Source organism: Spea bombifrons, chromosome 11 (genome assembly GCF_027358695.1).
Source record: "Spea bombifrons isolate aSpeBom1 chromosome 11, aSpeBom1.2.pri, whole genome shotgun sequence".
Classification (NCBI taxonomy): Eukaryota; Metazoa; Chordata; class Amphibia; order Anura; family Pelobatidae; genus Spea; species Spea bombifrons.
The window spans coordinates 35703832-35719983 of NC_071097.1; the positions used below are offsets into that span (position 1 = coordinate 35703832).

Below are 16152 nucleotides of genomic sequence, written 5' to 3' on the forward strand. Positions count from 1 at the left end.
GGTCTTGACTGATTTTAGCCCTATCATAAGTTCCTTTCATGGTCATTCAAAGGGAATGAGCCGTAAGATGTGTACATGCGCAGCTACATCTCAACACACAGTATGACTGCCTTTATGTTTGACTCTTAAAACCCTAAAAATGTGACTTTTATTTAAAGATAGACCAGATGGGAGTTACACTCATAGATCTATAGACTGAAATAAAACAGTGGAGTCTTCACCAAATTCAGGATATAAATAAGCCGGATATCGCTGAATACAAAGTAACACCATGCGCTACGGGGGCTTCGCTGGGCCATCCGCTCCAAGGCAGTGCTTATTATCACCGCAGCAGTACGGAACCAGCCTGCCGGGTTTTGGGTCTCATAAGATTAGGTCAAGTAACTTTTGGGTCTGCCGTTTACCGACTCGGGACCCTAAACTGCAGTATAAAAGCCGACTCGCGGGGAATGTGACTTTTGTCCCTATTGCCGGCTACAAATGTCCTGGCAGCCGCGCGGCACGCGCACAGACGACCCGGTCATCTGTAATCCTGGTCACGCTCCACGGGACGCGCCAGACTAATAAAACGGGACTCCAGCCTCTCGGTCTCATACGGGAACCAAGGAACTGTTATTGTGCCTCCGACAGCAAACCCGGTCATGGGGTCGGTCTCCGCAGACACATGGAGCATTCAGCCCTGGTGCCCGGAACTCAGTCAGTTGTGTTACCCCTAATCGGTGCTCACTATTAGTTACATGGACACTCCGGTCCCTAAAATCCTAGTGGCTGCCTCTCAGCCTGTGAGTATGCAGATTAAACCCGCGTTGGTTTCCATTCGAGCTCATTTTGTATATATGTGAGTTTAGCTATCACACGCTACTGCGCATGTATGAGCTACAGACTCATAGTGCATGCTACAGCTGAAATAGGTGAGAGGATAAAGGTGACAGAAGTCTCACTTTCTAAGATATTAAAAGGTAATATTAATATATAAATATATAATATTACTGCAGTCCACGCAAAATGTTCCATTACAGTGTGCGGCGAAGCCGCTATCCACAGAGAAACTGTGCTTCTGACTTTGCCTGCACTAGATGGTCATATTAATAGGGGGAGAAATGTAAGAACAACGTGAGGCCGTAATCTAAAACTAGAGGGTGAAAGGCTTAGATATAATGGAGTGGAGTTTTATTTTATTGAGAGGGTGGTAGATAAGTGGAGCAGCCTCCCAGCAGAAGTGGTAGAGGGTATTAAACATGCATGGGATAGACATACGGCTCCTGAATCTAAGACTAAGAGTCTTTACAGCAGGAGAAACGGGAGATTACCCGGGGGGGTCGAATGGGTCTTATCTTTCAGCAACTAAGAGTTAAAATGAAGAGGTGTCTGTGAGTTCCTCTCTGATCTACCTTAATTCCTTGATCCTCCAGCATCTCCGCTAACACGGCCTTCAGCCGAATAATAAATCAACAATTTGCCGTGCTGAGCAGCAGTCATTAAGCCGCAGGGCTGCGTGAACTTAAACTATAAAAAGAACTGGATCCATTGATGAAAACGATCCCGCGACTTGTGCCCCGGCCTCTGTTATTTCATCTGCAGAAGTCAGGCTGGATATATGGCTGACACCGGTTTGCATAGCTGTTGTCTGAGGGATTTGCCCCGCGCTGACCTCCCCCTTGTAACTTTGCTTAAGGGAATATCCAGCCTTCAGAACGTGCCTGGCCTCGGTCCGGGGCATCTGAGTGTTTCATGCCGCGCATGGAGCGTAGACGTATATGTTGTGTCCCGCGTTCTATACACATAATAGAAGCTTTGATACGTTGTGATGGCAGCCCGGCGAGGGGAGTTGAGCTTAGTGCATGGCTGGGGTTGAAGGGATCTGTCCTTGGAGAAGGTCCAGCTTGGTATGTTTCTAATCATGAGCTAACGGTCAGATGGAGACGGTATCAGTGTCTGCGTGGGCAGGAATCCCGTCCAGTTAGCACGGTAGATATGGCAGAACCGATGTTTATTTTGAGGTCTAAAAGGGGGGTATTATTAATATTATACCGGCAGGTATGGCTGTGATGGGAAATTAGTGAAAGCCCTCCGTGGTACATAATCCGATAAAAATAAAAAATGTATGTCCCCTGATTCCCTGATTCGTATATCAATTTATAACTTGAGCCTCCCCTTACCCATATCTGGGATCTCTCAGGATTTGCCCCCGAGTCTCAGGGTTTTTGCCTTCAGGGTGAAGGGGCAGATTCTGGGGGTCACACAGTCTGACTCCTTCCTATCCCCCCCCCCCGCTGTGATTATATAAAAGACTCCCAGTTGGTTGATATTCTTGCTTGAATGCAGGTGACTCAAGTAAGTGTATCTTTAAATAATAAAGTCAAAGGTATTTGAGCCACTTGGGTGACACATTTGGCAATCACTACTTTTTTTAATATTTAAGTTTTTTCTGCACCCTATTTTGCAAGAAAATACTAGAACGGGGCATCACAGTTATTTACGCGATCAGAGTTCAGACGACGCTTGGTTGGAAGTCTGCTGGTTACTGTAGCGGTAACCGGGTGCTGAATTAAGAATAAAAATAGATTTTATGTTAATGATATAAAATATAATATATAATATTGGTTTTTTTTTTTATCAGGAAGAGGACTGGGAAAGCGAAAGTGACGTTTGGTATCCAACAAATATGGAGGAACTGGTAACTGTGGATGAGGTGGGAGAGGAAGACTTCATTCTAGAACCCGATATCACAGAACTGGAGGAGATTGTTTCCGTGGAACCAAAGGACAATGATAATTGCGTTCAGATGTATCCGCATGGAGTCGGGACTTTGGATCTGGAACGCCGCTTGAGCCAATCGAGCGGAAGCGAATGTTCCTCTCCTCGAGAGGCGTCCATCGCGATGAGCTGTACATCGCTGAGGGAAACCGCGAGTCCCGACAGCAGCTGCTGCGATCCAGTCGCCAGCGTCCTGGATGTCAGCCTGAGCGCCGAGCAGAAGTTCCACGACGTGGAAGAGAACCGAGTTCCCGGCAGACCAAGTTGCGTCCGTGAGGAGGAAGGACGGGCGGAAAGCGCGGAGGGTGAAAGTAAGACCACAGAGCCTCAAAACATGGACTACAGAGGGGAGATTGGGGACAATCCAGATCCATGCGCGGATATTTATCAGAGGACGGAGCCTCAAGCAGACCATAACCTGAAAGCGAGGAACGTCCAGAGCCAAGAAGAAAGGCGGGACGGGAGAGAAGAAAATCTCTCCATCTCCGGTAACCGAAGTCACGTTTCTTGGCTTAAAGTTGCTTATTATTAACTATAGTTTTTATCCCAAAAAGTATATTTTTCAGCCACCAGAACAGACTTGGCTGGCACTAAGTACTTGCTAATCCATAAATCCATACCATGGGGAACATGTACGGCGGGGGGATGTTGGTGGGACGTACCAAAGAAACCAAATATAAATCTCTTCATCTCTTTTTTTGTCTTCAGAAAGGAAATCTGTTGAAGTCTCAGAATTTGGATCAAAAGAACTTCATTCATCACCGTCATGGGAACAAGATGACATATTTACTGACCTCAGCATACCCCTAGGTAAGAGTTTAACAGTAAACAGATTATATAACTCTGGCTGTGCCACTTTCTGCCACAGATCGTAGCTTCCAGGGGTAAATTAGAGCTTACTTTTGAATAAAATATGTTACCGTCTCGTTAACGCGCTGTTGGCGTCCTTCATAGCGCCGGCCGGCCTGAGGAGAAAGTCTCGTGAATGTATCGAGTGCTGTCTGAACGATAAGGTTTATTGTAACATTGTTTTAAAGGTGTGGAATTTGTGGTTCCGCGGACGGGTTTCTACTGCAAGCTCTGCGGTCTCTTTTACACCAGCGAAGAGACGGCGAAAACATCTCACTGCCGGAGCCGGGTTCACTACAAAAACCTCCAGGTATGTTATCCCCCATGCTGGGGCCGGGGCCACGGAGCCCCGCAGTCATCATTCCCACAATTTCACTGCTGGTGCTACATTGTTACGTTGATCTTATTAAGCCGACTTTATATTTTCTGTATAGATTTGCCCTGTTTTGGGGCACCTTTTAGGTTGGCCGTCCCAACCTGATAATATATGGATATATAAATGTATATATTGCACAGTAATAATCAAATCTCAACAGGTTTGACCCTCACAGGTATCCTTAGAAACCGGATCTTATACCCTCTCCAGTGCATGTGCTAGAAAATAGGGGTAATTATAAAATGCCCCCCACCCCCGCCGACAATCCTTTGGAATCTTGGAGTACTTGATTAATATTCTGTTTAAATTAAAGTTAGTTGTCCGAAATGTAAATAATTTTTGGTGTAAATGGTTAAGAAAACATCGGCGGCCCAAGTAACTGTAATGTAACCTTCGGCGGCGTTATCACCGCAGAGAATATGCCGGACGAGAGTCGGCGCAGCACCGATAGACACAAGATATCATTAGCGAAAGCTTTTTGTATTCCCGAAGGGCCACTCTCTAGCGATGGACTCGGTCGCTGTCTGACAGCCCTCAGATCCCACCTTACCAAACGCTGTTTCTCATTAAAGCCATAATCCGAGTGCAAGTGCGAGTGAAGGATGAAGACAGATGCTCTCACTTAAAAGGTTTAAGCTCCTGACATAAGTTGGGCTTCGCCCCCGGGATGCGGACACTAAAAGGCATGTTACGCTTGTCATTTTTAATTGCTCTCTGCTATCATTATCCCGCAATTAAGGCTCCGAGGCCAACATTTAAACTGCGAGCGCACAGATCTCCGCGATAAGCGAGGAGTTCCGGTAGGAAGCCGTGTCTTGGACACGCGCCACTGGAACCCATTAAAAATACATTAAAAAAACAACATTAATCAGTAGAACGTTGAAAAGTTCCTGGTTTCTCATATTTTCCAAAAAAAAAAGGTTAGAACATTGATAATTCGTAATAATTCAGCTGATATTCACATTCCAAAGATCTGGCTGTACTAAGGAGATGGACAGAACATACCCTCAGCCGGACAAACGGATGTCTTTTAACATGCATAATGTATATTTTTATTTCAGGCAATAATATTAAATCTGGTTTTATTTCACGGCCCATTGGACTGTTTACATTTTTCTCTTCCAAGTGGAGTCATTTTTTTTTATTATAAAATTTATTTTATCGCCTTTGTTTATTTTATGGAAAATAAATTATTTTGATTATTTTGCTCAGAGCTCTAATCCTCCGACTCTTCTCTGCCCCCTGCTGGCGCTAAAAATAAAGGCACAATATTCCTTCTAGTGTGCTTTCAAGCCGAATTGGCTAGGGGGCACTTGGTTAACTTACTACTAACCTACCCCTAATTTAATTTCGGTGGCCGGTCCACTGTCGTAAAGTTGGCCAAGTTGGCCCATAACCCTAGAGAGACCCGTCCTCTGGACGCACAGACCCTTGAGGAGTTCGAGTTGGCCGGCGTCCAGCATGTCCTCCGGTGTCTCATGATCAGCTGGACCGAGCGAGGCGCTGTGATGGAGCCGAGTACCTCAAGCACAAAGTTTAGGTTGAAATAATTGTTATAATTCTAATTCAATGCCTTTTTCTTCTTCTAGAACTACTTGTCGAAGCTGGCGGAAGGAAGTTTGGGAATAGGAGGAGTGAATGCAGGGTCCCAGCAAGAAGATGTTGGTATCGTCCCTCAGTTTGAGAAGAACAGGCCATAAAAATAAGTTCTTCTGAGTGAAGAACAATGGAATAATTCTAGAGCAACGCAAAAAAGGGACGCGTCTCAGACATTAACCCTCTAATATCGAACGCCGAGGAAGTAGGGGAAGGGCAGAGATACAAATAAATGAAAGGCTGCTCGACCGAAAGCATCAGTCCTGGAACCAAAATCTACTTTTAGGATTCATTTCATCAGGAAACCCCGGTGAGAAGTTTGGATTTCTTTCCTCGAAAAACCATCAGAGCGGAAGATCACCCGCCACCGAAGTGCCTTTTAGATAAAAACTGAACAACCTCAGAGATTTTTGGGTTTAATTTTTGTACAAAGTCGATAGAATTTCCTTTTAAGATGATAACGTTTGGAATTCTATGCGACGGAGGTAAGAAATTTGTAGCATGGATGAAGAGGTTTAGGGTCTCCCGTGCAGACTGTGAAAGTATTGGAAGTATTTACGACGTGGTGACAAAATGCCACGAGGACCCTTTGTGTGCCCCCCCCAAAAAAAAACACCCTTGTGTCCTTATAAATATAAATTAATTTTTTCAAGAACTTTTTTTTTTTATTTTTTATTCTAAATTCTCAGGGACCTTTTTTTTAATACAATGTAACTAAGGATTAGCTTATGTAACGACCGGTTTTGGTTAAAAGATACTTAAACTAAAATAAAACTGTTATACGGTAAACGAGTCGAGGATAGGTAAAAGTCGGAGCTGAATTTATACTTGTTTGTCGTGTGAAACGTCGTCGCTGTGAGAGAGGCCGGCCGGCCAACACGTTTTGAGCAAAAATTCTGATTTTCAGAATTGTGAATTTATATCTACGATAAGAAATTGTATATTATACATCGGGCGGATGAATTATCCAACTAATACAAAGTTAAGAGTATTTATTTATTTTGAAAGCTATATTTATTCTACCGAGACCATTACTTTCTTCTGATTTGCTATTTAATAAGCTGCGCACAACACATAAAACATCTTGATTTTTAAGGGGAACTGTCACGTTCCAGATTATTCTCAATTCCTATAATGTTCTATTTACTTAGATATTAATATAAAAAGTACCCTTCATTGCACTGTATTTGGGAGCCGCCATCTTGCTGCCCCGTCACAGGGTATAAATCGCCCCCTCACCCTGAGATATCTGTGATAATAGCGTTACGGAGGGACCTGCGCGGCTGGAGACAATCTCTAGCGCTAGAGGCTCATGCGCTCATCCTCTAAAACAACGCGGGGAGAGAACAGGAAGCAGCTCACAACTTCCTGCTTGTGCTGACGTAGGGAGAGAGGACAGGAAGTGGCTTACAACTTCCTGCTCAGGCTGACGGGAGGATTCCAATACAGTCTGCACTGAGGGATCATGGGAAGCGGAGGGGAATTTGCATGACATGTTCTGGCTATACCTTTGATGGGGGCAGATTCCCTGTCAAAGCTGGCAACCTAAAAATGATACATTAAATAAACATAATAATATGTTACAGATGGTCTTCATTGCTGGATTCAGTTTAATTATTATCATCTTTTATATATATAGCGCCAACAATTCCTGCAGCGCTTCTTACAGTCCCGACATTCAAAGGGTCTGACAAAACCAGAACCGAAAGACTAAGACGAATACATTAGGTGAAATTAGGAGTTAAGGCTTGTATCTTAATTGTGACAGTTCCACTTAAAAGAAAAATATTACTTATGGTTAAAAGTATCTAACAGTTTGTTTCTGAACAAAACCAAAAAGCTCTCCCGTAGTGACCCCTTGCCTTCAGCGGAGTTGAAGGGGTTAAGCTCCGGGGGTGACGGAAGACACGTGTTATCAAATAATCCCCAGCAGCGCCTGCTCTGCGGTTTCACGTTATTTACATTTATTGTTCTCCGCCTTTTACCAAACGCGGATCTGTTACATTGTCGCTTTTCTGCACACGTGTGGCGATTGTCCCGTGCGTTTTGTGATGCGTGTTTTTTGTATGATATTGTAATCTGTTCTTTTGGTTCTTATGCTGAGTTTGGCGTGTCCGGATATCGGCCGATTCTCATTTCCTTCCATGTAAACTGAGCTGCGAGGAATATGCCCTTGGGGGGGGTGATATAATTTACTGGAAATTTAATTTGTGGCATTGTGTCTGGTATGTCTTGTTGGGCGTGCGCAGCCACGTGCCCAGGGATTACAGGTGTGTCGCATGTCATTTTCACTAACGGACGCTCACTTTTTATGCCCATCAGCACAATAGATGTTAGCTCCATAGCACGTCACACCATTCTGCTTACACTGAAGGTATACGGAACGTGGGATACGGAAGATTCCGCCCCTTAGAACGGATCGAGGAACCAATCCTGACGTGATCCGGAGTGAGGGTTCATATAAGCGGCTAATTGAGTATATTAGCCACTTTTATATGTTGGTCGTTGGGGCAGACGGTTTAACCGCTCGGCCAAGGACGTGAATAGTTAGGCTTCCTCTAGGCTGTTGCGATGTGGAGTAGTATATATGTGTCAGGACCTGCAGTGGGTTGTAAGCCACCTGAAAAAGAGACCTCTGAGGTCCCAAAAGCTTGCCTAACTGTACCGAGGAAGCATAACCATGCGCATACTTTAAGAGTCACTGATTGGTTCTTGCCGTTGAAGGAGTAGATGCTCGGAACCGGGAAATTATTATTAGAGTAAATTACTTCAAATGTCCCTTTAAAACACACCCATCAACTAAAATAGTAAATCACAGAAAGGGAAATAAAGTGTCTAAAAAGTCGTTTTTTAACTTCTTTTTTTTTTTTAGCCTTAACCGCCCTTCGTGCTCATACTGTTCCCCATCATTCACCTGAACCCCTCTTTCTGATTGGCTGCTCATCTTGCATCGGTTTGGAATTGATACTTTTTAACCGTTATTCCCAGGTTTTTACTTCCGGTGGGGATTCCCTTTAGATTCTTCTATTTATAGAGTTTAACATAAAAGGTGTTTAAATAACTTATCTTTCTGTGCTCATTTTATTTCTGAAAATTATTTTTGTTTGCTCCATACGTCATTGCAAAATAATATAATTTATATAAAATTCGAATGAATTCACGAATAAATAGATGTAACAGCTCTGACATAGATTTTAATTTATTTCCATTAAATTAGCCCAACAGCAGACAAAGGAAAGCAGAATTTGTCAGAATCTATCAACATCAGAGCGATCTTTTTTGCTGCTGTGAAATAGCGTTAATGATGATAATTTATTCAGCTGATAATTATTATCATTATTATTGATGTATATAGCGCCATCATATTCCACAGCGCTGTACAACGGGTAAACATTGCATCACATAACATTTTTGAGGGGTTTGCCCAATAAGCTTACAATCTAGAAGAGAAAACAGTTCCTAAATAACGAATTATATTCCTCAGACTATTACAGTGTATGCAGCTGCGTCGTATTAAAGGTCATTTTAACAAAACCAAACAATTATGATCACGAGGTGAAAAAATAATATTAAGAAACAAAGTGTAAAAATGCTTTTGGAATGCTTTTGTGCTTTTTACGCTATTTTTGATAATATCCGCACTTTTGCCGCCAAACCTGTGCTCATGCGCAGCGTTACCGTCAGACTGTGTTCAGGAACTCTGTGTCCGTGGGTTATGAAGCTGTGATTGACACGTTTTTTACTTGAATTGGACCAGAAATATATATATTTATGCTTTATTTAAATAAGCGCTCGTCTGTCACCTGATTCGTCACCGCAGCTGCACCGTAAAGCATTTCAAACTGTTTGATACAAATTATTTTAATAAAGAGGATTTTCATGCATTTGGTTTTAAACGTTTTTATTATTGCACCTATATTAAAGAGCATAATTAAATCGATCTACACACACACACACACTAAAACGGCCAGATACTACATAGCGGGCATCCACATCACCCACAGATACCACGCAGCGGCATCCACATCACCCACAGACACCACGCAGCGGGCATCCACATCACCCACAGACACCACGCAGCGGCATCCACATCGCCCACAGACGCCACGCAGCGTCCGCATCACCCACAGACACCACACAGCGGCATCCACATAGTAAATAGTTCTAAGCTATGTAATAATGAATGCAATATTTTTTAGCATCGTTTTAATGATCGTTTTAATCATACGATGCTCTGTCCATATTTACAGAGGACAGACTGAGGTAAGAGATCTGTGATAATTAAATAAATCATTAAAACGAGATTCATTTGTCATCCGATGTTTAATGTTTTAAGACGAAGGGTTTCCGTACAAACGGACCTGATCTAACCACCACAATGACATACATGGGAACGTTTGCCCCAGGGGCTGCGGGTACGGTGTTACCGGGCTTTCTTTTGACCGCTGTTGAGGAGGGATATTGATAAGCCGTCCCCCGCTGTCCTTGAGGTTTTTATACCCCTTTCTCTGATTTAACCCTAATGTATGCCGATCCCGGGGTACAGACTGGGTGTACCCTGCAGCCACATCACGCGCAGGGAGTAAATATGTTCTCGGCACGGAGTACTACTGATTGATGATGGGTAACTAATGACGAAATACGGCTGCCTCTGATACAAATGCTGTGATGATTTCTTTGCCCTCTCCTGGAAAGCTTTTCCTGCTTATTCTGCTCCAGTCGCTTCTCCTCCAGCCGCCGTCCCGAACGAGCGGAGACTCAGACAGTCCTTGTCTATGATAAAGGAGTGGAACACTCCCTGAATTGAGTAGACGTGTTGACTTGTCCTTGGGTGATGGGTCGCTTTAAATGTTAAGCCTCATATCACCTGTTGCTTATAACAGGATACAATAAGTGACATGTTATAACCGGTCCGCGTATACACAAGAGGTGGCTTGTATTATATGCGGATGATGAAATCGAGGGCTTTGTTGGTGCTGAATAAACAGCGTTTGAATGCCTGTGAAGAAAGGGGTGCCGGCTCATGGAACCGCAAATACTGATACTACAGGGGAGGGAAAAGGAAGATCCAGAATCTGATTTCTTGCATTAGGATCAGAGAGGAATGAAACCTATGCAAAAAAATACAAAAATAGAACATTTGCGTTTCTTTAAAAAACAAGGACATTTCTAAGTGACCCCAAACATTTGAAGGAGGCTGGCTGTTCAAAAAAGAAGGAAACAACTAGAATGTTCTCATGTAAACCCAACGGCGTTCTTTTATTTATTGTAGATATCCTCTGCTCGAGACCCCACAAGTAACCTTCATTACAACACATTACATTACATTTATTTATAAAGCACCGGCAGGTTCCGCAGCGCTGTTACAGTCAGTAGAAAGAATTATAAACACATACAATAAACTGGTGCAAAGGAGAAGAGGGCCCTGCTCTTGTGAGCTTACAATCTAATCTTCCAATTCTCCCGAGAAACTTCTCATTACACAAAATCTCCTTCTCACTTGACTCCTTTTTTCATTACAATCAGTAATACGTTTGTTTATTACTTAAAATACCATCTTTCCTTTGTTTTCAACCAAAATGTCACTTTGTTTTGCTTGTAGAGAAAGTCTTTCGGATACAATTGTTGGAGAAGTTCATGAAGTTCCTTGACTAAGTCCCTCAATGTTTGTAATTTTATCCGGACCTCCATGGACTCATCAAACGAGCAATTACTCCTAATTGCCCCTCCAGTATCTATATTACTGGTACATCTGTTTCCCTCCTTCATTCAAATCTTAGAAACGTATACTTCGAAATAACCAAAATGTCTTCTATAACCTGGAGCCAAAAGATGCATATCCCATGTCTGTTGTGTAGTGCCAAGAACTATTTATTTACCCCAGTATCCAAGTAGAGAAGCATAGATGAAGCACAAGTTGCCCGATTGTTGTATCTAAGTTTTGAAGGTAAAATGTTTTATTGAAACATTAGTGCCGTAAATATGTCGTTTAGACCCAGCGCTCCCTTGCACACCCACAGAGCAGATTGGAGGTAGATAATGAATACAGAACAGAAAAGTAGAATGCGAGAAACAATGATTTACTGGACAACAGAAATTATCATTTAACCCCTTAAACCCTTCAGTCCTCTATGGACGTACTGGTATGTCCAAAAAAAAACAAAAAAAAACGCATCCCAAGAATCCCCTATGGATTCTTGCACACATCCCTACATGGGAGATCAGCCTGGGCTACCCCCTGACAGCAGAAGCCAGCATCACCGGCTTTCTGCAGCCCGATCTCACGTAACAGCTTCTGGAATGAAAGCCGGAAAACTGTTTCATTTTTAAAAATTACAGATTTAAAAATAAATAAATAAATAAATAAATAAATAACCAAAATAATACAATAAATAATAATTTAAGAAAAACAGTAAAGTGAGCTAAGTGATGTCATTGTGACATCCCTGGCATTAATAACATGTTCAAGAGGTCCCTAAAAGGACCTCTAAACATTTTTTAAAATATATATATATATATATAAAAAAATAATGTATGAATAATGTACACCTTATAGTATAAGTGCTGGGAAAGTATGGAAAATCTATATAAATTAGGTATTTCTGAAATCAGGACACCTGAATTGCTAAACTTGGAGGGGTTTTCCATCAATGTACCTAATTTTGTGAGGATTCAGAGGGAAAATGTATTAAAAAAATGGTGTTTTTTTCTAATTTTTACTAAATTTCTCATTCTACATTTTTGGCTAATCATCTAACTATGGTATCAAAAGAAAGCTCTATCTCTCCTTGAAAAACAAATATATAGGTTACATGGGTACACTATTCACAGGAAAAGAGAATAATCACTCAACCGACATGGGATGGGCAGCTGCTGGGGGGTGAATGGGAGCTGAATGGTACTCCCTAAAACAATCGCCGACACAGAATCCCGGCTGGGAAGGGCAAGAAGGACAGTAGAATGACGTGTCCTTCCTTTTGCCTTTCATTCGGCACACTCTGCATTCCTTTTGGTGGTTTCTCTTTTTGATTGTTGGGGGTATTTTATAAATAAAGTGGGCTTCAGCAGTCCTTCCCACTGCTGAAACGGCCGAAGGGCCAGGTGCATTAGAAGTCAACATTTCGGAGATCAACCGGAGCTGAAATTGGAGAAAAGTTTTTGCTCCCGGGTGTGACTTTTTGAAAATGAGGAAGGCATTGTGGGTGGCAATCTGCATCATGTAGATTGCCACCTTTTTGTACCAAGCCCTACACTTCCTCATGATAAGGTATGGCTGTAGCAGCTGGTCTGCCAGGTCCACGCCTCCCATATGCTTATTATAAGCCCTGACGCACACTGGCTTCAAAGTAACCCCACCACTGCCATGGACAGGAATGCCCATAGTGCTCTCATTATGGATGGTGCTGAGCATCCTCACATCCTTCTTGTCTCTAAACTTAAGTGCTAGCAGCTCCTGCCGGCGCAGAGCAGAGTATTCCCCCTTTTTTAACTGGGTCTTTGCCAATTGTGCTGGGAACCCCTTGCGGTTACTCCTTATAGTACCACAGGCGACTGTCTCGAAGCAGTAAAGCAGTCGGAACAAAGGGACACTGGTGTAAAAATTATCAAGGTACAGATGGTACCCTTTGTTCAACAGGGGGAGCATAAGGTCCCACACAATTTTAGCACTGGTTCCCAGATATTCTGGGCAACCAGGAGGGTCAAGGTGGCAGTCCTTTCCCTCATAGATCCGGAATGCATGAACGTACCCACTTTCACTCTCACAGAGTTTGTAGAACTTAACTCCATACCTGGAGCGTTTTGATGGTATGTACTGTTTGAACGCGAGTCTCCCCTTGAACTTCATGAGAGACTCATCAATGGCCAAATTCTGCTGGGGGGTATACAACTCAGCAAATCTGGCCTGAAAGTGGGTAAGAAGGGGCCGTATCTTATATAGCCTATCATACCGGGGGTCTTCTTTTGGGGGGCACTGGCTATTATCATTGAAATGCAGAAAACCTAACAGCATTTCATAACGTAACCTGGGCATTGTATGGGGGAATATGGGGGTAGACATAACAATGTCTTTGCTCCAGTAGGAGCGTATAGAGGGTTTTTTAATTATGCCCATGCAAAGGGTAAGGGCCCAAAATCGACGGAGCTCCATGGCATCCGTTGGATCCCAGTTTTGCTGCTTGGAGAAGCTGCAAGTTGGGTGGGCAGCAATATAATTCGCTGCATAAATATTAGTTTGGGAGGCTATCATGGTCAGAATATACTCCCCAAGAAAGAGGTCCAGATATTGGACTGGGGTAAAACCTGCCACATCCACCTTTATGCCAGGCGTGGCAGTAAAAGGTGGGATGACTGGTGAGGTTTGGTTTGGGGGAACCCATACCTCACCATCACCAGCATCTGCGGCAGGTGAAGGGTCAGTAGTATGGCTCCTCTTTGCTGCTGGCTCATCAGCAAGAGGAGCTGTGACGCTGGCATTGCTGTCAGTGTCAGAAAACTGACCTGGGTCAAAGTCTGATGCAGTGTCAGTCTCGTTACCATCAGAGGCAGATGCCAACATGGCATAAGCCTCTTCAGCAGTATACTGCTTCTTCATTATCAAAAAAACCTAAAACTAACTCCTAACGCAAATTAATTCTAACTGGATATTTGGAGAAAGGGTACCTAAACTACTACTAACAAGTTTTTTTTTAGATTTTAACAAAAAAAAAGCAATAAAATAAAGATCAAACAAAAAAATCAAATAATCATATAAGAAAATAAATGGAAAATAGCAATGGAACCTCCCACTCTATTTGCCACACACATGATGCCACTGGGGGACATCATCAGACAACATGGATTAAGATACCACTGCTATGCAGATGACACGTAGCTCTACCTTTCCTTTAGGTAAGGATAACTGCGCCAATCCAAGGAAATACTAACACAACTGGCATAGAATTCAGGGGTTCAGAGCTACTCTGTGAAGTGCGAAATCTCTGAGTACTCCTTGACATTGGTTTGTCACTTAAACGTCAAATCTCTGTTGCAACAAAATCTGCCTTCTTCCACTTGAGGAATATAGCCAGGATAAAGCACCTAATCCCACCAGAGGATACTGCCACCCTTATCCATGCATTTGTGACATCTCGTCTGGATTATTGCAATGCACTGTATGTAGGCCTGCCAGAAAAAGAACTTCACAAACTGCAGTTGGCTCAGAACGCAGCTGCCAGACTATTAACAAATCAACCCCGCTCTTGCCATATTACGCCTATTTTACGGTCTCTCCATTGGCTTCCTATCAAATAGAGAATTCACTTTAAAATAGGCGTGTTGTCATTTAAAGCCCTAAATGACCAGGGACCCTGTTACCTGAAAGAGCTATTAACACCCTACATCCCTGCTCGCCCCCTTCGATCCACATATATGTCTCTTCTCTCAATATCTAAAGTGTACACAAAATCTGACTCCAACGCATTCTGTCATGCTGCTCCCACATTCTGGAACTCTCTACCACTATCAATCAGAGAGGCTCCATCTTTAGAGACTTTTAAAACAAGACTTAAAACCCATCTTTTCTCCCAATCCTTCAGATAATTCACTCTTTTTCTCGTATGCATATACCTGTAAAATGCTTTGAGTCCCACCAGCAGAAAATTGCGATATAAATACTTGTTGTTGTTGAATAATGTGATAACTGCTCAGTAACAAACAAAGCCTCCTCTCTCTGATACAAGATCAGAAAGTTACGAAGAGGTTGGGCTTTGTTGGGTCACGAAACAGTCATTTTTTGGGATGTGACCACTGTGATTGTGTCAGGACCCAGGCAAGCAGGTCAGGTAGGAGCCCAGTTGCAGGAGATACTTGGGAGTCTGTCTGTACCCCTTGATGCATCTTGGTAGCGAGACAGGGGAACTGTAGCGAGATAGAACTGTAGCGATACACACGGCTTGGAAGTCCTCAGGCAGATCAGACGTCAGGAAGCCCGCTGGCAAGGCTGACGGCAGGACGCGCGCTGGCAAGGCGGACGGCAGGACGCCCGCTGGCAGGGAGGACGGCAGGACGCCCGCTGGCAGGGAGGACGGCAGGAAGCCCGCTGGCAGGGAGGACGGCAGGACGCCCGCTGGCAGGGAGGACGGCAGGACGCCCGCTGGCAGGGCGGACGGCAGGTAGCCTGCCGGCAAGGAGGACGGCAGGAAGCCCACTGGATAGCTGAGTTGGTGGGGGCCCGCACTGAGTAGCTGAGCTCAGAAAAGCCAGATATGGTAAACAGGAGAGTGGTCAATATCAAGCCAGGTCAGAAGCTGAAGATCAGAAACAGGATGCCAGGAACAATTCAGGACCAGGTGCAAAGCCACAGCAATATGCTGCTAACACTGTAATGCAAAGGCATTGTCTGAGGGGCAGAGCTGGTTTATAAAGGTAGGCCTCATCTCCGATAACATGGCTCAGATAGGAAGGGTGGCCACTAGTGGTTGCAAATAAACCTGAGCGTTAATAATGACTGCATGGTCCAGGCTGAGCAGGGTGGAGCCTGACAGTACCCCCACCTCAAGGAGCGAAAACGCTGCGATCAACGGCAAATAACACTA

General features: G+C 43.6%; 2 protein-coding genes and 1 long non-coding RNA gene across 4 annotated transcripts in view; 2 read left to right on the forward strand and 1 right to left on the reverse strand.

Annotated features, from left to right (window-relative positions):
- RBM20 (RNA binding motif protein 20) overlaps nt 1-5916 on the forward strand; it is a 79846-nt gene extending 73930 nt beyond the window's left edge. For both annotated transcript variants that reach the window (XM_053450460.1, XM_053450461.1), the window contains exons 11-14: nt 2621-3245; nt 3466-3567; nt 3795-3916; nt 5572-5916. In XM_053450460.1, coding sequence (XP_053306435.1) covers nt 2621-3245; nt 3466-3567; nt 3795-3916; nt 5572-5682 — 960 coding nt within the window. In that variant the 3' untranslated portion in view covers nt 5683-5916. The remainder of the gene's footprint in view (nt 1-2620; nt 3246-3465; nt 3568-3794; nt 3917-5571) is intronic.
- A 1617-nt stretch (nt 5917-7533) lies between these two features.
- Nucleotides 7534-9462, forward strand: LOC128468627 (uncharacterized). Its single transcript, XR_008345883.1, has 2 exons — nt 7534-7848; nt 8875-9462. It is a non-coding gene; the product is annotated as an uncharacterized LOC128468627 (long non-coding RNA).
- A 2303-nt stretch (nt 9463-11765) lies between these two features.
- On the reverse strand, nt 11766-14171 carry LOC128468325 (piggyBac transposable element-derived protein 4-like). The gene is made up of 2 exons (XM_053450013.1): nt 12657-14171; nt 11766-11873 (listed from the first exon to the last, which is right to left on the reverse strand). Exons 1-2 carry the CDS (start codon nt 14169-14171, stop codon nt 11766-11768), a joined length of 1623 nt encoding a protein of 540 aa, XP_053305988.1.
- Between the last annotated feature and the right edge of the window lie 1981 nt (nt 14172-16152).